Here is a 20220-nt window from a genome sequence, read left to right on the forward strand (position 1 = left end):
CGCCCCGCGCCCTAGGGCGCCGCCCGCCGCGACTCCACCATGAACGTGGCGCTGCAGGAGCTGGGCGGCGGCGGCGACGTGAGTAGGGGCGCCAGGCCCCAGGGGCGCGCAGCAGGGTGATGGGGGGCCCGGTGGAGGGGGCGGCCGCGAGGTGGCCGGCGGTGTCGGGCGGGGGCCGGCGCTCAGCGAAATAGGTCTGCGTCGTTGGGGGCCGGGTTATAGAGTCTGATGGACGCCCCCCTGGCCAAAGTGCCGGGGCAGGTGGGACGGGCGGGGGGGTCTCTGAGTGCGGTGGACAGACAGCCTTCTCCAGGCCTGACCGCGGCTGGGGTCCCCGAACTCTCTGGCAGATGGTGGAGTACAAACGCGCCACACTTCGGGATGAAGATGCACCCGAGACCCCCATAGAGAGCGGGTCCTCCCCGGACGCCTTGGAGGTGAGCAAGGGACTCCCCTTTTCTCAGCAGGCCCCAGCCCTAGCATGACCCCTGGCGCACCCAGGAGGTCTGGGCTGCCCTGTTGGTCGTTGGCCCCATCCCCACTCCATCTCTGGCCTCTGCGCTGTGACGCTGTGACGATGGCGAGGCCTTTCTTGCCATGACGTTGCACAAACAGGCTCAAGGCCCAGCCAGGCCTCTGCCTCATGGCCCCTGAACCCCAAGTTAACCCCATACTGCCTTTGCTTCATGGCTCCTGTGCTTTTGCCCTGTAGAAAGACTTCTGTGGTCGTAGAGACCCTGCCCATCTCTCTCTTTCCCTCTCTCTGTGTCACTCTGCACTCCCCAGGTGGGATTCCGGAAAGCGACCAGACGCCTCTTGGGCTCACACACGCAGCTGGAGCTGGTCTTGGCGGGTGTCTCTTTATTGCTGGCTGCTTTGCTTCTGGGCTGTCTTGTGGCCTTGGGGATCCAATACCACAGAGGTAAGTAGGTCCGTACTTGTCTCCAGCCTGGGAACTCTGGAGCCTCTCAAAAGGGCCCGTGAAATAGTCTCAGTCTAGAGCCACACAGCCTCTCAGCACTGGCTTTTTAATCTGACAACCTTTCTGCTGTCATGGGCCTCCCAGGGAACTCAGCCTAGTGGTAAGGAGTTGTGTTGCCATTCCAAAGGCACACAGTTCAAATCCACCAGCTGCTCCATGGGAGAAAGATGATAAATCAAAAATCTCCTCCCATGGGATTTACTGCCTCTGAAAACCTGCTAGAGGATCAGTAATGAGTCAATTACAACCCCATGGCACACAACAACAGATTGACAGTCCTCTACTCTGTCCTCTGCTAGATCCATCCCACAGCACCTGCCTCACAGAGGCCTGCATTCGAGTGGCTGGAAAAATCCTGGAGTCTTTGGATCGTGGAGTGAGCCCATGCGAAGACTTTTACCAGTTCTCATGTGGAGGCTGGATTCAGAGAAACCCTCTGCCCGATGGGCGTTCTCGGTGGAACACCTTCAACAGCCTCTGGGACCAGAACCAGGCCATTCTGAAGCACCTGCTGGGTGAGTGGGCCTGGTGGCTCTGCCAGTCGTCACCGCTTGGTAGTGACAAAGGCTGGGAACCAACAAGAGAAAGAGTAACCGAGTAACATCCCTGGGTAGGAAACGCACAGGGTAGGATCTTCTGAGAAGCAGAGATGGGCACTGAGTGGGAGAGCCAGACCTGCTGAGTATGAGGAGGGGGTGCCCCTCTGCACTCCATTTGGAGCACTGTGCAGGCATGGCAGGTACTGGGGCATCTCAGGGGCTTAGGTATCTCCTGGGTCTCCCCAGATAAGGGGGAGGAAATTATCAGAGCAGCTGAGTCTATGTCAGAGAGATTGCTCACAGAGCAGACCCGCAGCAGACTCCCCCACAGCAGTTAACCCCATTGTCACCTGGACCCTGTCTTCTACTCCACAGAAAATTCTACCTTCAACTCCAGCAGTGAAGCTGAACGGAAGACCCAGCGTTTCTACCTGTCCTGCCTGCATGTGGAGCGCATCGAGGAGCTGGGGGCCCAGCCTCTGCGAGACCTCATTGACAAGGTAGAGAGCTCAGGAGAGGGTGCAGCCTAGGGGCACACTGGAGAGCCCTGTGCAATGAATTCCGCTCTCTCCAGATTGGTGGTTGGAACATTACGGGACCTTGGGACCAGGACAACTTCATGGAGGTACTAAAGTCAGTGGCAGGGACCTACAGAGCCACCCCTTTCTTTACTGTCTACATCAGTGCTGACTCCAAGAGTTCCAACAGCAATGTTATCCAGGTACAAGGGTGAGGAGAGGTGAAACCAGGCTCCCCTGCCCTGGGACAGTGGGCTGGAGTCCAGGTTTGTGGAGATCCTCAGCTGCTTTTATTCCTGTTTCAGGTGGACCAGTCTGGGCTCTTTCTGCCCTCTAGAGATTACTACCTAAACAAGACTGCCAATGAGAAAGTAAGGAATGTGCTCTGAGCCCTCCCCTCAACCCCCCCATTTGCTTTTCCCCTTTGTCCACAGTCAAAGAGGAAGGGGAGCCTCTCCTGCGTAGTGAGCTGTCTTCTCCTCCTCCTTTTCTCTCTCCCTTTCTTCCTTTTATTCATGCAGAGAATATTTTATGGGCACCTGCCTTGTGCCTAGGGAGCTCTGGTGGCTTAGGGACAAGGAATTGCGCTGCCAACACAAAGGTACGCGGTTCAAATCCACCAGCTGCTCTGGGAGAAGATGGGCAGTCTCCTCTTGTGGGATTTAACTGCTTCGGAAAACCTGGCGGAGGGTCAGCTAGGTGAACACAACAAAAACAAACCATATGCCTAGAGAACTCTGGTGGCCTAATGCGTTAGACTGTCAACTCAGAGGCAGACAGTTGGAGTTTACTAGCTGCTCTGAGGGAGAAAGATGGGGAGTTTCCTCCTGGGTGATTTACAGCCTCTGAAAACCTGCTGGAGAATTAGCCAAGTCAGTTCTAACTCGATGGCAATGAGTCTTGAGTCCATATGCCTGGCTGGCACAAATGGTTAAGCACTCAGCTCTTTACTGAAAGGTCAGCAGTTTGAACTCACACAGAGGTGACATAGAAGAAAGGCTTGGCAATCTGTGTCCTAAAGTAAATATTATTGGCTTCAGATTTAAATCTTAGCACAGTAGTTGAAGAGTTCATATAGCTTCAGTGGTTCCTTAAAGTCTGGATTCTACTTATTGTATTTTAAAGGAGCACATTTTAAAGGAATGGAAGAAATAAATCCAGTGAAGGAGACTGTTGTGGGGTGGGACAGCCAGCAGAGCTGTTTGTTCTCCTTTTATTCCTTCACAAATGTTTACTGAGCAGTAAGTAAAGGTGAGACCCTCCTCTAGACACAGTGGTGAATAAGAAATTGTCACCGACTTCCAAGTGGGGGAAGGCATGAAATAACTATTTACACAGCTTCTGTTACATGTACAGGGGAGGGATGGGCTCCTGAAAGTGCATATAACAAGTGAAGACAGGCTGCGGCGAAGGGAGCTGGTTCCAAGCCAAGAGAAGAGCTTATCCAAGGACTCTGCTGTAAGAAGGAGTGACTGACAGAAGCAGGAAGGGCAGGTAGACCAGACCACTACAGACTCAGGTTAAGTAGGGCATTGTGGATCACATTTCAGACTGAGGTGTGTAGCAATAGGAAGGAAAACTCAGAAGTGGAAGAGCTATGTGTACGTGGACTGTGTCTTTGCATTTTAAGAAGAATTGCATCATTGATATCAGAGGAGGTGAGAATTTATGGAACAAGAGGAAACCACATAGTTAAGTACTTGAGAAAGGATGAAGAGAGGCTTGGATTTGCTTGTCGATGTACCGGATGCCTTGGGTGGGAGGTCTTCCTGGAATGGGGAGGCTACAGTGCAAAAGTTAAGGAAAGGACATGGAAAGGCCAATTCTTCTTCCATTAAATGTAAAGATAGGATAAAAATTTAGGAATAACACAATTACTGAGTGCCACAAGGGAGCTGCTCTAACAGAAATATCACAAGTAAGTGACTTTAACAGATAAACGTACTTGTTCTCAGTTTAGGAGACAGGACTTAATCTCCCCCTTGTCTCTGCTTCAATCTCTATGCCTCATCTGCTCCTTTTACGATTGAAAGGTAGTTGGCTTAAAACACAACCTACACAAATATGAGACCCATTGTGAATGGAATGATAGCCACAGGTTAACATTTATAATACATGCTTTTGGGGGACACAATGCAATCCACAACAGGGTTCAGGAAGGTCTTCAAAGTAAGTCGTAAGCTGCAGGAAAGAAGTGAAGGAGAGAAAGGGGGAAGTCAATTTGTTGTGTGCTGTTGAGTTGGAACCAACCCATAACTGCCCCTCCAGAGGGTTTCCAGGGGCAGTAAATCTCACGGAAGGAGGCTGCTCATCAAACCATGGAGCTGCTGGCAGATTTGAACTATGTGCCTTCAGGACTGTAGCATAGCTTCTTATGACTAGACTACCAGAGTGAGTTGAGGGGGTGGTGCAAAATCACTGCTTAAGCTAACAACCTTCCCGTCACCCAGGAGCCATGATGACTGGAACTGATATGCAGAGCCCTTCATCAGACACAGCAGCTAGGAAGAATAGAGGTAGGGGGAGAGAAGGAAAGGTATGAAGTGCAGAGAATGGATATTAAGTAAGGGAACTGAAACTCAGTGAACTGGAAGAGGAGCCTTTGGTGACAGGCGAGTTCAGGGTGAGAATGTGGACTGGTCCCCTTGAAGAAGGCCACACGGAGTCACTGAGCCAGGCTGAGGCTGTGGCCCCGCGGTCATTGACCCTGTCCACATTCTAACTCTACCAGCAGCTAGTTTGTGACATGACTCCCAAGCTCGTTTCATCATCTATAAGATGTGACTGACAGGGTCTACTTTGTGCAGGTGCGTGAGCAGGGCAGAGACACAGATAGGTATAGGCCTGGCAGGGAGCCTGACATGGGAATACCTATGTGGTCATCAACTGGTTCTTTCCTCTGCTCTTCTCCCTCTTGGTGGCCAGAGAGGGATGAAGACGTTTGAGGCCTGGTGGAATAGGAGGTAGAAGAAGTTGAAGTTACTGTGGATCAGGCTCCCCACGAGGTCCTCTCAGCTGCTAAAGGAGATCGCATGACCACTGACAATCTGGGGAGACCCAGATTAATCTGGGCTTTAGCAAACGGGAAGGCAGAGAGTGAGGAGCAGGCCTGCCCACTGCACAGAACACCTGTTCAGTATTAGAACCCATGGGTCTGTAGGTCACACAAATAGTTCAGCACTTAACTACTAACTGAAAGGTTGGGTGGTTCAAACCCACCCAGAGGCACCTTGGAAGACAGGCCTGGCCATTGGTTTCAACCGTGAAAACCTGATGGAACGATTCTGCTCTGTGACGCACAGGGCTGCCAGGAATCAGAATCAGCTTGACAGCAACTATTTCGTTTTAAATTCTGTGCTAGGCCTGGGGATGGAGGGTGGGGGAGTGCCGTTGTAAATAAGCCAGAGTGAGTGAGTCCTTGATCTCTTGGAGTTTACCTTCTTCCTGGGAAGTAGATGGTAAACCAAAACAATCACTCGAAGCAAAACCAAAAAAATCATGTTGACACAAGTCAGAACCAACTCCTGGCTGATCCTCCGGTGGGATTTCCAGGGCTGTAAATCACACAGGAGGAGATTGCCTCTCTCCTGCAGTGTCGCTGGTGGATTCGAACCGCCAGAGAGGAGCGGATGACAGGAATGAAGCACGGTGAGGAGGGCCACCAAGGACAGCGATGGGGGGTGCAGCCAGAGTAGACCCTCTTGGCGTCTGAGGGCGCCCCTGGGCCTTGGCAGGTGCTCACCGCTTACCTGGACTACATGGAGGAGCTGGGGCTGCTGCTGGGTGGACAGCCAGCCTCCACGCGGGAGCAGATGCAGCGTGTGCTGGAGCTGGAGACCCAGCTGGCCAACATCACTGTCCCCCAGGACCAGCGGCGTGACGAGGAGAAGATCTATCATAAGATGAGCATTGCTGAGCTGCAGGTGGGGCAGGCAGAGACCTGAGAGTTGGGAGGGAAGAGGCCCAGCACAGCGCGCGCGCGCGTGCGTGCGTGTGTGTGTGTGTGTGTGTGTGTGTGTGTGTGTGTGTTTGTGTCCGTCCCGCCCCTTGCCGTCTATCAGAGGCAGCTGATCCTTCACTCATTCCCTCACTCCTTTTTGGAGCTTCCCAGCTGCGCTGTTGCTATACTGAAAAAGAGCCATGCTATCGTTTCAGGCCACCTGACATTGGGCAGTCCTTTGGTCCCTTTCTTGTTGCTGAGGGATGGTGGGGGTGTGATATTTAGAAATCTCTGACAGCTTGTATCATATGCCCACAGAACAGTCAGGAGAGAGAGCTGCGTCAGGCTCCTGGATAGCCCTAAACATGCCAGGCAGCAACCTTTTAGTTGATTAATTATGGAGAAGTTGGGGGCCCAGGGGAGGGGCCGAGTGTGCAGGTACCTTGAAAACCTCAGAAGAGTGGTATTTTATCAATCTATGGAACGATTTTAGTATCTTTGCCCTAGCTGGACCTCACCTCCAGGTGGTCTCCCACCTGTGTACATAGTGATCAGGCTCCCAGATAGAGAGGTGCTCAGACCTGGAAAAGGGTGTATTACAGGAAGGGGTCACCAAGCAGCCAATAGCTGTTGCCATGGTGATGGGAAAGGGCTCCCAGGCTGCAGCAGACCAGTGGGGGAGGAGGCTTCTGAAGCCCAGCTGAACGCAGGGAGGCTTCAGGCTCTGGCTCCGTTTTCTTTGGCTGCTCCTAGATCCTGGCGCCCTCCATGGACTGGCTGGAGTTCTTGTCTTTCTTGCTGCCACCCCTGGAGCTGAGTGACTCTGAGCCTGTGGTCGTGTACGGGACAGATTATTTGCAGCAAGTGTCAGAGCTCATCAACCGCACAGAGCCGAGGTGGGGAGAAGCCCAAGATGCCGAGGTTGTGGCTCAGGGCTCTCTGGAGGTCCTGGACAGGGACAGGGCTTAGGGACTGTCCAGAGCAGACAGAGGGTAGCATTTGACAAGGGTGCTGGGCCTTCCAGACACCCAAACAGAATATCTGCTGGCTGCTCTCCCTAGGCTGGAGTTTCTGCTCCAGCCTGACTTCTGCAGGCAGGTGTGTGTCTCTGGGCGAGTGGGAGGGATTCTGGGACAGCTCTCACTTTTGCTTCTGGGGGCTCCTGCTGCCTCCATGTTCCTGAGACTGCCCCCTCCTTCTCCCTTGAATGCTAGCATCCTGAACAATTACCTGATCTGGAACCTGGTGCAGAAGACAACCTCGAGCCTGGACCGGCGCTTTGAATCTGCACAGGAGAAGCTGCTCGAGACCCTTTATGGCACCAAGAAGGTGGGCTTTCTGCCTCAGGCTGCACCTTTTGATCAGCCTCGCTGATGCATCACACCTACTGTGTGCCAAGTGCCATTTGCCTCACAGCGTAGTGGGAATAGTGGAAACATGGTAATCAGAAGTAGCTGACTTGAGTTCCAATCCATGTTTTTAGCCCGGGAGGCCCTGAGTATGTCACCCAGCCTCCTGACTCTCCATTTCCTGGTCTATAAAGCAGGGATACCTTGTGAGGTTGTTGTAAGGATTAAGAAGTTTAATATACGTGAAGCCCTTCCTCAGTGCATGGCACTCAGCTTGGATGATGATGATGATGATGAGTATATGTGGTTCAGGAATGAGGAAGTAGGCATGTAAACATTTTGATGTGAGATGTCACATTGAGTGACAGACCTTCGTGCTACAGGACAGAGGTGGGGACAACACCTGGAAGGCTTCTGTAAGGAAGTGACATTAGAAAAGTTCACCATGAAAGGGCATTCCAAGGTAGAAGGAAGAGCATATTCACTCCTGTTGTTGATTGCCATTGAGCCGACCATGCTCCATAGTGTCCCTATGGACAAAAGAGCCAAAGCCTTTCTATAACGATCGTCTATTGGAAGCAGGAGTGACATCCACTTCCTAAACAATATGCCTCTGGAAACTCTGTGAACTTATTAACTGCCAGAGGCCAGAAAAGGATAGAATTGCTTGTGTTCTGGTAGGAGCCTTAGTACAGACCAGCAGAGACTCAGCGTTTGCTGAGAGGGTGCATAAGACAGTCCATGTAGGATCCTGAGCTGTGCTGAACAGTTTGGCTTTTCAGGAATGGCAGCCTTGGGCTGCTTGTAATCAGAGGAGTGACGTGGTTTGGTTTATGTGTTCAGTAATCTCTGGCAGCTAAGTGGAGAGGAGCAGAGGACCCGAAAATGTAGTTGGAAGGAATCTGCAACCTTCAGGCACGAGCAGCGCATGTTCTGAGTTAGGACAATAGCAAAGGGGTGAAGGGGAGAAAGTGGAGCATCTGTGTAGATACAGAAGCTGGTGATGGGCTGAATGTGAGCGTTGAGATGGAGCAAGTTGGCATGATTCCCAGATTTCTGGTGTGGGAACTGGATGTAATATGGATGTGGAATCGAGCAAAGAAATTTCTGGATCTCAGTGGGCCTCTTAGAAATGTTAGAAGAGGAGAGTGCTCAGAAGAGTGGGCAGCACACTTGTTCCTCCCAAAGTCTCTTTCCTGGGGTGGCACTGAGCTATTCCCCTTCATTTTATTTTCCTGGCATCCAGGGAGTGATAACACCCCAATTCCAGAGCTAAGAGCCGCTAGCCCCAGGAACTAAAGGCCCCCATAGACTAGAGGGCCGAGCTGACTCTGAGAGGCCTGGCCCTCTGTCCCCTGACAGTCCTGCATGCCGAGATGGCAGACGTGCATCTCCAACACGGACGACGCCCTTGGCTTCGCTCTGGGGTCCCTGTTTGTGAAGGCCACATTTGACCGGCAAAGCAAAGAAATTGTGAGTTTCCAACCTTTTTCTAGTACTATCCTTGTTTTATTTAAAATTCACTATTCTTTCATGTATTGCATTGTCATGTGCCGTCTGATTCATAGCTGACCCTCCAGCAGGTTTTCAAAGTCTGTAGCAGGTTTTCAAAGTCTGTAAATTGCACGAGCAGACATTTCCCGTCTTTTTCCCTCCAAGCAGCTGGTAGATTCTAACCACTTGCCTTTGGCTTGGCCGTGCAGCTCCTTACCCATCAGGCCACCAGTATGCATGTTGTTGTTGTTGTTATGTATCATCAAGTCAGAACTGACTCATAACTGACCCTCTGGTAAGTCTTATTGTTGTGTGGTGGTTTTTTTTTTTTAAAATAACAAACGTTTATTGATGTCACTTATGGTGGAAAAAAGTTCTCCAGCGAGTTTTTAGAGGCTATAAATTGTGTGGGAAGAGACTGCCCATCTTTCTTCAGTGGAGCAGCTGGTGGATTTGAACTGTGTGCCTTTGGGGTGGAAACACAACTATTTAACACTAAGTCCTCAAACCTCCCTATGTAGGACATTTAGATAAAAAGAAAAACATACACCTAGCCTATCAGGAAATTCATCAACCCATTAGCAATGATTGCTTTGGGTGATGAGATTATAAAGAATTTTTCCGTCTTTTAAAATTTTCTGTACATTCCAGCCTTAAGACTGATAATATATTTGTAAATGAAAGGCAGATTACCAAAAATATCTACATTGTACAGCATAATTCAATATCTAGAAAAGAAGAGACTAGGAGTAGAAATCAATCTGGATTATTTATACCAGTTATACCAGTGAGCTTGCATTACTGATATACCTAGGGGGAAAAATACATCATTTATTGCACAATGGTAATGAGTATATTTAAAATACTATTTACAAAGATGTTTGTGAAAAAGTTATTTATTGTAGAGAGAAAGGAAAACAACTTTTGTGACCAACTACAAGGCATAGCATAATAGTGACTAGAGTAGATTATGAGGCAGCCTTGAAACTGGTAATATATTTATAAATGTAAAGCAGATTACAAAAAAAAATCTACATTGTCCAGCATAATAGGATACTATATACATCTAGCAAAGAAAACACTAGAAGTAGAAATCAAAACATAACAATTTTTCTAAGAAAGATTATAAATGCTATCCATTCCCTTCTCTCAATTCTTGTCAACTTTCCAAGGATTCTACTGTTGTCTTACATTTGTGAGCGGATAAAAATCAATAGACTGTATTAAAATTCTATCAGTTCAGCCGTCCTTTTCTTGGCAGGGGCTGGGCGTGTGGACCCCATCCAGCCCCCTGGGGTCATGTCTCCATGCTGGTAGTTTCCTGTCTGCTGGTTCTATCCTCAAGCACTGAGACAAATGAAAAAAAAAACAAAAACAAAACCATAGAAAATTATATCCATTCAATTAGCTTATTATCAATTAAATTTTTCAGTAATTATATTGAAAGCCACCCACCCGGTACGCCAGTGCCCTGACAAACATTGTTTTCTTTCCATCTGCCCCAGCTTGCCCTTCCTTCAAGAACCAGACACGCCTATGTGCGCCTCTGCAGGGGTGCAGTAAGGGATGTTGGGGGTTGGGGAGAAGTGATGCACTGAGTCCAGGTAGAAGGCTGACCTGTGCCCTCTCCCTCCCAGGCAGAGGGAATGATCAGTGAGATCCGTACAGCCTTTGAGGAGGCCCTGGGACAGCTGGTTTGGATGGATGAGAAGACCCGCCAGGCAGCTAAGGAGAAAGTGAGCTGTGGCTGGGGTTGGGGCGCCATCTTGTGGTGGAGATGAAGGATAGGGTGGGGTTCCCTCCCTTCCTGGTTTTTTTTTAATTATTATTATTAATTTTAATGAAAGTTTACAGAGACTTAGGATTTCCATTCATTCATTGTTGCACATTTCCCCCCCCCCCGCCCACCCCTACAACCACACCTCCCCTCCTCAGTCCCCTTTACTATCTAGCTCTTATTCTGGACTCTTACCATGCAAATAATACCTAATCATATGCCGAAGGATAGTTTTCATGAGACCTCAGTCAGTTGATCCTTTGCCTTCCGGGAACGTCCAGTTCATGGGGACTTTATGTGTCAGAGTGGAACTGTGCTGCTTGGTCCATAGCACATCTCATAGAGCTCTTAGGAGCTAAGTGTTTTGAAAGTAGACCCCTAGTCCTTCTCTTCTGAAATACCTCTGAGTCGCTCAAGCTCCCAGTCTTTCAGTTAGCAGTTTGAGCACAGTTAATGGTCTGTGACAGTAAAGGACCCATGAAGAAGGAAAACCCTTGGCCTCTGTAGGCAGATGCCATCTACGACATGATTGGCTTCCCAGACTTCATCCTGGAACCCAAGGAGCTGGATGATATTTATGATGGGGTGAGTACCTCTGCCTACCGGTCATGACTTCAGCATTGTGGAGAACACTGTTCTGTGGGATCACTAATTGAGGTCAGGCGCTGAGAATGGAAGAGAGATGTTTGTTGGTTCTCAGTACTAACTCTGTGCCAGGTTGCAGGCCAGATGGCAGCAAAATATGTTTACAGTCTAAGGATTTAGAGTCACACCAAAGTCAGACCCTGTTTCTATCCCTAAATAACTATGACCTTGCATCACTTCCATAAGCTTCCTGAACCTCTGTTTCTTCATCTGTAAAATGAGGATCCTATTAGTGTGTCTCTCATATTTTGGATATGTTATTATGAAATGAATATCCTTGGAAAGGGATATCATACATGGAAGGGCAGAGGGTCAGTGAAAGAGAGGAAGACCCCCAGTGAGATGGGCTGACGTGGCAACGACAGCAGTGGCTTCGAGTGTGAGGTGGTGAGGACGGCACAGGACAGGACAGGACTCAGACCTGTTGCTCATAGGGTCACTGTGAGCTATAATTGATGGCACCTAACATCAGCCTTAGTACCTAGTTCATACAGTTTTTTGAATTCGTCTAAAAATAGACCACCTACAATGTAAAAACCCACTCCTGTGGAGTTGTTTCTGACTCATATAAACCCTCCATCCAGTTTCTGCAGCTGTAAATCTTTGTGAGGGAAAGAATGACCACTCTTTTTCTTCCTTGGAACAGCTGGCATATTTGAACCAATGACCTTTCAGTTAGCAGTCCACCACGTTACCACCAGGACTCCTACCTACAGCATTTGCTCTTTTAAATATTGGCAGTTGGTATTTATTTTCCTGTATAGGTGATCCCATTTAATCATCACAATGGTACTCTAAAGTAGGTGTTTTATTCCCATTTTATAGTTGAGGCAACTGAGTCTCAGAGAAGTGATAAGAGTGCCCGAGCTAAGATGTTATTCCCTCCAGCATGTTCTTATGTATGCTTTTCTCTTTCCCAACACTGCCACAGTATGAAGTGTCCGAAGATTCCTTCTTCCAGAACATGCTGAATCTGTACAACTTCTCTGCTAAGGTGATGGCTGACCAGCTCCGCAAGCCGCCCAGCCGGGAACAGTGAGTGTGTGTGGGGAGGGCTGGGGAAGGTTTCCCGAGCAGGGGGAGGGGTGGCAGGCCTGCTCCTGGAAAAGAGTAACAGGCCCTTGCAGGAGGTAGGTTGGGATGCTGGGCCGGGAAGGGCATCAGGACGGATATCAGCCTCAGCCTCCCCCTCTTCCCTAGGTGGAGCATGACCCCCCAGACGGTGAATGCTTACTACCTTCCAACCAAGAATGAGATCGTCTTTCCTGCTGGCATCCTCCAGGCCCCCTTCTATGCCCGCAACCATCCCAAGTGTGTCTGAGGCAGTGGGATGGGGGCTGCGGCTTGGGCGCGTGGGGGAGCTGGTTACAGGGCTAGTGGTGAGAATCTGAAGTCTCTCTGTCCTGTCCTCTTTCTTCTTCACCCACCAGAGCCCTAAACTTTGGTGGCATTGGCGTGGTGATGGGCCATGAATTGACACATGCCTTTGATGACCAAGGTAGGGGCCACAGAGTTGTCCTTCGAGTGTAGAATTCCCGGTGGCTCCAGCAAGGCCTTAGTTGTTGGGGACCAGACTTAAGGGGCTCTTGACTCTATAGATCAGGGCTGATAGGGCCCTCCTGCTGCAAAGGGGCAAAGTGCATCCTAGTGGAGTTCACAGGTGAGGTCTCCCCAGGGCGTGAGTACGACAAGGAAGGGAACCTTCGGCCCTGGTGGCAGAATGAGTCCCTGGCAACCTTCCGGAACCACACGGCCTGCATGGAGGAGCAGTACAGCCAGTACCAGGTCAACGGGGAGAAGCTCAACGGGCGCCAGACGCTGGGGGAGAACATCGCTGACAATGGGGGCCTTAAGGCTGCCTATAACGTGAGTGGCCTGGCCAGCACGCTTGTGCTGAGCCCCACCCAGCTGGTGGAAAGGGCGCTGGGTGGAGGGGGTCAGGCGCTGACGACTTGTCACCCACTGTGCCTGGTCCAGGCTTACAAAGCGTGGCTGAGAAAGCACGGGGAGGAGCAGCAGCTGCCAGCCGTGGGCCTCACCAACCACCAGCTCTTCTTTGTGGGATTTGCCCAGGTACTGTCCCCAAATGGGAGGCTAGGGGTCCACCCTTCCTCCTCAGCCTTTGGTGTCTGTGACGTAGGAGGCCACCTGGGGCTTGCAGGAGAGGGCCTAGGCTGGAGCTGGGGTGTGGAGGGGTGCTGAGAAGGCCTTGTGCCCTGAGCCTCTCAACTGGGGCCCCCAAAAACAGCACTCTGAGGGGAGAGAACTCATTAGAAGGGTTTCACAGACCTCAAAGGGCAGCGCTGCCCTGCTTGAGGAACCAAGGACGGGTAGTGGGCACTCGATCCCCACGATAATTCTGTGAGTTCAGTATGGCAAAGGGAACTGAAGCTTAGGGACACAAAAATGGCCACCCAGAGATCCCCCCAGGATAAGAAGTGGCCAGGATGGAAGTTAGGCTGGGCCTCCTCTGGTTCTTCACACCATCCCTGGCTGTCTCTGGGGACTCTGTAACTCTTCCCTCCCACCCCCAGATATATCCATCCTTGCAACCCAACATCCAGGGCAGGTCTGAAAGCCCTTCCAGGATTTGGGGCGGGTGGGTACCCTTTGCTGACAGAGGAGCTGAGATAGAGATGGCTGAGCTGTGTCCATCCTCCCTAAGGCCTGGAGAAGTGGCCTGAGAGCCCTCCTGACCTGGGGGCTAGGGCACCAGCCATCTGTGCCCCTGGGATGGTTCTGCTGAAGCAGAGCCCTGTGGCCCTAGCCCCCACTGGACGCCATATGTCCCCGTGTCTGTCCTGGCCCACAGGTGTGGTGCTCGGTCCGCACACCAGAGAGCTCTCACGAGGGGCTGGTGACCGACCCCCACAGCCCTGCCCGCTTCCGAGTGCTGGGCACTCTCTCCAACTCCCGAGACTTCCTGCGGCACTTCGGCTGCCCTGTCGGCTCCCCCATGAACCCAGGGCAGCTGTGTGAGGTGTGGTAGGCCATCTGGGTGGGGGAGAAATGGCCAGCTGGCCCTGAGGCCTGGGGCAGCTGGACCAGAGACAGTATTCGCTTTGGGACTAGGTGAAGGCAAACACAGGTGGGCTGTGTCCAGCCCTTCATTACCACCGGCGACATGAGGCCCAGTCCCTCCTCAACCACCACGTTGTGCCTCTGCTTTGGGGGTGCCCCTGCCTCCATCAGAGCCCCTCCATTCACTGTGACCTCCTTCCATGTCACCCTGTCTGGGTAGCCACATGAAGGAGGCTTGGCAAGAGGGCTCACCAGCCTCCATAGGAAGGAATCTGCCCCTTATGGTGCCAGGTGCTCCCAGCCTGGTGGCCGTGGGGCCCGCTGTGCCTGCCCACTCTGGCCACGCAGAGCCTAGTGATGTGCCTCCCAGACTTCCCCAGAGCTCACTTGGGAGCGGACCCAGCGACCTACAGCCCTACTCAGGGCTGTCCCCACCCTGCTCCTCATGCTGCTGCTCCAGTACTGCTGCCCCTGCCCCCAAAATATCAACTGTGCTCAGTTCTTAGTAGAACTCTAAGGGCCTATCAAGCGCTTTCTGCTGCCTTCCTGCTTCCCAGGGCTGAGAGGGGCTGTGTGTGGGTGTGCAGGCTGTGCTGGTGCCTGTCTGTTAGGGTACAAGTCGTAGGGGTGAGCGATTCTCCCACTGAAGAAGACGATAAAGCAGGGTGGGAAGGCAAAGTTTATTTTTACAGGGAAGAGGGTGGGGAGGGAGTGGTCTTGGCCCTGTAGGACCCTGTGCCAATAAACAGACACGCATCAGTCAGCCTGTCTCTTCCTTTAGTCTTGCTCTCCTTTATTCACTCATCTCACCAGCGTCTACTGAGCACCTTCTATAGACCAACCATCCTCTAGAAACTCATCTATCCACTCACCAGACATGGGGGGTTGAGACTGGAAACCCAGAGATGGAGAATGATGCAGGGAGGAGGAATGGGATGCTACGGCATCCATCTGGGCAGAGTCCGTCCTTGTCTCCCGTGGCCATTTCTCCATGGCCATCTGTTATGCAGCTGGAAGGACTTCCTGCATCTCCACTTGTGCAGACTGCTGGCCCTGACAGCCTGAATAACTCCTGGACCAGGGTCAGCCTGGAAGATGGGGAACCCTTACTTGTTGTCACGCAGTGGCAGGCAGTGCTGGCAGGTCAGCAGGCATGCCACCCTGAGCCTCTGCTCATAGCTGAGAGATCAAGCCTGGCCCCCCTGCCTCACAGGCTCAGAGAGCCTGACATCACTCATTCTGTGTTCACACACTCACTCATCAAGACCTCCCAAGGGCCAGGCACTGAGGCTGCAGGGCTACCATGCTCCAGCACAAGGGAGGGAAAAGGAGTGTTTGTGGAAGATCTCTGGTGGCAGAGTGTATAAACTGTCAGGCTGCTAACCACTAAGTCAGGAGTTCAAGTCCCCATACCTCTCCGCAGGAGCAAGAGGAACAGTCTCTTCCCAGAAACCTTTACAATCTTGGAAACCTGAGGGGGGGATGCTGAGTCAGAACTGTGTCAACAGCTATAGATTTGGATGTTTTCCTTGGGCTCCAGGCACCAGTCTAGGTGGTTCATTTTGTGTCTTCATTTTTACATCCATGGTGAATGGCGTGTGCCATTGATTTGCAGGTGACCCGCTGGTAGGTTTTGAGAGGCAGTTGATCACATGAGAGGAATCTGTCCATCTTTCTCCCTCAAGAGAAGCTGATGAATTTGAACCTCGTGCCTTTGGGACTGCAGCATGTGTTACCATGCGGCCACAAGAGCTCCCTATAGGTTTATTTCTTGTAGTGTGTTGACTACTAGGAATGTGCCAGGCACTGATGACACAAAGATGAATAATACTGTCCCTTAAACACACTTGGCCTCCTAGCACTTTGACCTTCACGAGCTCTTTGACTCCTCAGCAACCATCATTTTAAGCACTGGCCTAGTGGCGAGAAGCTATGCAGCAGTCCTGTAGGCATGCAGTTCAAATCCCACCATCTCCTCCCAAGTGATTAACTGCCTCTGCAAACCCACCGGAGGGGCAGCTATGGGTCAGTTCTGACTCAGTGGTACAGAGTAGTCTCCATTTTAGGGAGCTTTGGTGGCCTAGTTGTGGAACCTCCACTGCAATCGCGAAGGCACACAGTTCGAATCCTCCACTTGCTTTGTGGGAGGATGAGCAATCTCCTCCCGTGCCATTATTGCCTCTGAAAACCCACTGGAAGGTCAGCTGTGGGTTGCTTCTGACTCAACGGTACACAGCAACAACAGTGTCCATTTTACAGATCTACCCTAATCACATTACTGGTAAGCAAAAGGACCAGATCTTCTGGTTGTATGAACTTGAATTGTTACCTAATTTCTACAAATCTCTGTTTCTTCATCTGTAAAATAAGAATGAACAGAAGAGTCCTGTCTTTATTCCCTTGTTGTGTGTACCATCGAGTAAATCACATGAGAGGAGACTGTCCATCTTTCTTCTGGGGAGCAGCTGACAGATTTGAACTGTAACTTTATGTAGGCAGCATACCTCCTGACAACCAAGCCACCAGCACTCCTTGGCTCCCTTTAAAGCTCAGTTATTCCCCTGGGCATAGGAAGGGATGAGTGTGTTGAGTTTGGAAGGGGCAAGCAAAATGTGGGCAGTGATTGCTGCTGGGGTTCCTGGTCTCTCGGGGATGGCAGTGGGGTGACTGTAGCCTAAGGCCTGCTGTACAAAGGGTGTCAGCAGCATGGAAATAGGGCTTCTGACCTGACCTCTGTTAACTTCTGAAGTAGAAGCTGTCCCCATCACAGCACCCACAGTACAGGACAAATTCCTCTGAGGACACATATGGCCCCTGGCCTCCTGTACCTACTTCTAGTTCTAGCCTTAACCCAGGTCTCTCTCACAGTTCTACTCCTGGATCAGAAATCAGTTGCAGTGGCCACACAGATCTCATGGAACCATATGCACAGTGATGAATTCAGATTGGTAACTGAATGCAGTTCCTCAGCCAAGACAGCTTGTCAGTATGCTCGCAGCCCCTTTGACTCTCAGCCTCATAGCTTAGTCAGTGTTACAAAGCTCTCTTAGTCCTGCCAATTATGAGATCTTCCTCTCCCTCCACTCTGTCTAAGGGCTCCTGGCTCCAGTTTCATGGACAGTAGTCCTGAGTCAGCTCTGACTTATGCTAATCTCATTTTCCACTGAGGCTGTTATTCCCAGTCTGACTGGTACAGAAATCTCTGGCCCCTAAACACTCACACTGCAATCTCTGCGTCTCCTTCCATACTGGTATTAAGAAGCCTACATTCTACTGCTAATCCCATTCTGTTGACACTTGGTAGAGTGAGAATGGGCCAATCCCATCCCAACTCATTTATACACACCCTCTTCCATGATTCCACTCAGCCATGTGGTGGAGGGCAGAGTAAGTGGCCAGGAAAGCCACTTTGAACAGTGGGCCCACTCCAGCACACCTGCCGTAGCTCCTCAGGGCATCAGACTGTCTCTGAAAGAGCTGTCATAAGGGCAATGGTGGGCATAGTTCAATGCTGAGTAATTTTATACAATATAATAAATGAGAATGACTGTATGAAACATAGTATGAATGATGGATAGTGTGAAACACAATGTATACAAACTTTGTAAAGAAACAATATAATTTTTTTATTTCTAAAAATAAGAGCGTGATCTAGACACTATTATTCCTCTTTTGTAAAGCAAAGTATATGCTCTCTAATTAATAAAGATGTTGATAAATTTTTTTTAAAGAGCTGTCATGTTACAGGGAAGTGCTGACTGATCACCAAGGAAAGGACATAGCTACTCAGGAGTAAAGTGGCCGCTGTAACTCCCAAGAGCAAGCCTTGGAGCACGTGACACGGCAGGAGGGGCACTGGAAAGAGCCAGCCGTCACGTGTGGAGACCTGGTGCAGGCTCCGCTCCACCAGCTTCTTGCCGTGTGACATTAAGCTTGCCTCACCCCCTCTTGAGTGTGTCCAATCCTTGGGAGAAATGAAAAGATCTCTGAAGATCCTTCTATCTTTAATGTTTTAAGAGGTGGCTTCACAGACTCAGCCAGCTGCAGAACCTGAGGAGCAATAAAAAAGACTTCTGAAGTCTGGGTGTCACACAGAGGGTGTGAATTGTCAGGTCAGAGGGCATCATGACAAGCAGAGTCTTGGCAGGGTAATCCTAACTCTTCCCTTTGACACTGACGTCAAGAGCCCAGCTAGGGACTGGGACCAGCAATTTGATGCCAATGTGGAATTCAAGCTCCATGTTTACATAAAAAGGTCAGTGTCAAATAGTAATCAAAATAAGAAACAGCTTTCATTTATTTGAGTCTCTAGTTTACTGAAGCCTCTGCTAAATATTTAAAAAATATTATTTCATTAAACCTCCATGAGTTATTAATGAGTTCAATCATCTCCATTTTACAGATGATTGCATGACATCCAGTGTCAAGATAGATTTCATTAAAGTCAGATCTGGAACTCTGATCTGAATACTCTCACTATTGTTTAGTCTTCTAATTCATGACTGACTTAACTTCAGGCATCTGTCTTAAAGACATCTTAAGACATCTGTCTTAAAAACATCAGTTTTCAGAGTGGACCTGCCACCAGCAGGTACATTTCCAGACCAAACAACTTCCCTAAGACAGACGGGTGTGCCAGGTAGGCAGCTGCAGGGAACTGAAGCACACATAGAGCTGAAACTGAGCCAGGTAGCACCTGTGTACTGAGCTCTGTGGGGACTAGGGGCAGGCAAGCACCAGCTGAGAGATGTAACCTTCACCCTTAGTCACCCTAACAGCCTGATGAGTTTGCATCAGATTGCTGAAGCAGAAAGGGGAATAAAGAATGGTGGTCTTGAATGAACATGAGTACAACTGTTAATAAAGTGCTAGGCTATTCCCTGCCCTGTTCCATGGGGAAGTTTGATTAAGATTATGCAAGATAAGATAACATATACCAAGCAATTTCCCAGTATTCAGTTCTGGTCTCCATAGAGTCCCTTATGATATACAAAGATGGCCTGGAGATGAATGCCAAGCCATTCATCTACTCATCCAACAAATATTTATTAAAGCCTATTATGTACTAGACATCATGCTGGATACTAGCATACAAAGTTGAGTAAGACACAGTAGATGACCGTCAAGAGAATTATGCACCAAGAATAGTGGGAATCTCTAAGTGGCACAAATGGTTAAGTACTGGGCTACTAAAAGAAAGGTTGGTAGTTCAAATCTGACCATAGGCTGCATAGAAATAGGGTTGGTGATCTGTTACCAGAGTCACATCCTTGAAAATCTTGCTCTCTATATAAGGGTTTGTCATGAGTCAGAACTGACTCAAAGGCATCAATACAATGAAGGGAGTAAAGGAGAAATAACCAACTTCATCTGACATTGTAAGAAAAGCTTCCCAGTTAGGTGCCATCAAGCTGGAGCTTAGAGGATGGGAGAATCTACTAGCTGAAAACCATGATGGTCATTTCATGGAAAAGGAATTGGAGTGTGAAAAGGCTGATCAGCCTGAAGGGGAAAGCATGCTCAGAAATGGAGAAATGTTTAACCCAATGAAAAGGGATAGGTGAGAGGCATGGTGGGAGTGGAGTGTCTTGAAAAGGGTAATGGTATTAGGACTAGTGGTAAGAAGGTGTGCTGCAATCCCAAAGGTACAGGGTTCGAATCCACCAGCTGCTCCACAGGAGAAAGATGGGCAATCTCCAGCATGATGAATTGCCTCTGAAAACCTACTGGAGGGTCAGCTAGGTGTTGGTTCTGATTCAGCGTGCACAACAGTGGTGGGTGTGGAAATGAGGAGACTGGGACATTTGCTATCAATCTTGAGAACTAATAGTAAGAACGACCAGAATGCAACTTGGCTGAAAAATATCACAAAAAAGGAAGCTGCAATCTCGTGGGAACAATGTGATGCCTGCCCCGCCAAGGGCCACTCTTAGTGAGATGCAGATGATCCAGCTG

The 20220-nt window shown here is 50.0% G+C and overlaps 1 protein-coding gene across 4 annotated transcripts in view; it reads left to right on the forward strand.

Annotated features, from left to right (window-relative positions):
* The window catches only part of ECE2 (endothelin converting enzyme 2), a 46632-nt gene extending 32090 nt beyond the window's left edge, over positions 1-14542 (forward strand). The window contains exons 1-19 of one of the 4 annotated variants that reach the window (XM_006884076.1): positions 2-78; positions 351-437; positions 787-922; positions 1282-1497; positions 1897-2021; positions 2096-2242; positions 2345-2410; positions 5774-5962; positions 6733-6875; positions 7194-7308; positions 8691-8801; positions 10460-10558; positions 11107-11184; positions 12176-12279; positions 12445-12555; positions 12675-12742; positions 12920-13110; positions 13222-13317; positions 14057-14285. In XM_006884076.1, coding sequence (XP_006884138.1) covers positions 40-78; positions 351-437; positions 787-922; positions 1282-1497; positions 1897-2021; positions 2096-2242; positions 2345-2410; positions 5774-5962; positions 6733-6875; positions 7194-7308; positions 8691-8801; positions 10460-10558; positions 11107-11184; positions 12176-12279; positions 12445-12555; positions 12675-12742; positions 12920-13110; positions 13222-13317; positions 14057-14233 — 2298 coding nt within the window. In that variant the 5' untranslated portion in view covers positions 2-39 and the 3' untranslated portion in view covers positions 14234-14285. Of the gene's footprint in view, position 1; positions 79-350; positions 438-786; positions 923-1281; positions 1498-1896; positions 2022-2095; positions 2243-2344; positions 2411-5773; positions 5963-6732; positions 6876-7193; positions 7309-8690; positions 8802-10459; positions 10559-11106; positions 11185-12175; positions 12280-12444; positions 12556-12674; positions 12743-12919; positions 13111-13221; positions 13318-14056 lie in introns of those variants that run through there. The other 3 variants (XM_006884074.1, XM_006884077.1, XM_006884075.1) reach the window with 3 other exon arrangements.
* Positions 14543-20220: the final 5678 nt, after the last annotated feature.

This window comes from Elephantulus edwardii, unplaced genomic scaffold, assembly GCF_000299155.1.
Source record: "Elephantulus edwardii isolate Elephantulus edwardi_28Jun2011 unplaced genomic scaffold, EleEdw1.0 scaffold00031, whole genome shotgun sequence".
Lineage (NCBI taxonomy): Eukaryota > Metazoa > Chordata > Mammalia > Macroscelidea > Macroscelididae > Elephantulus > Elephantulus edwardii.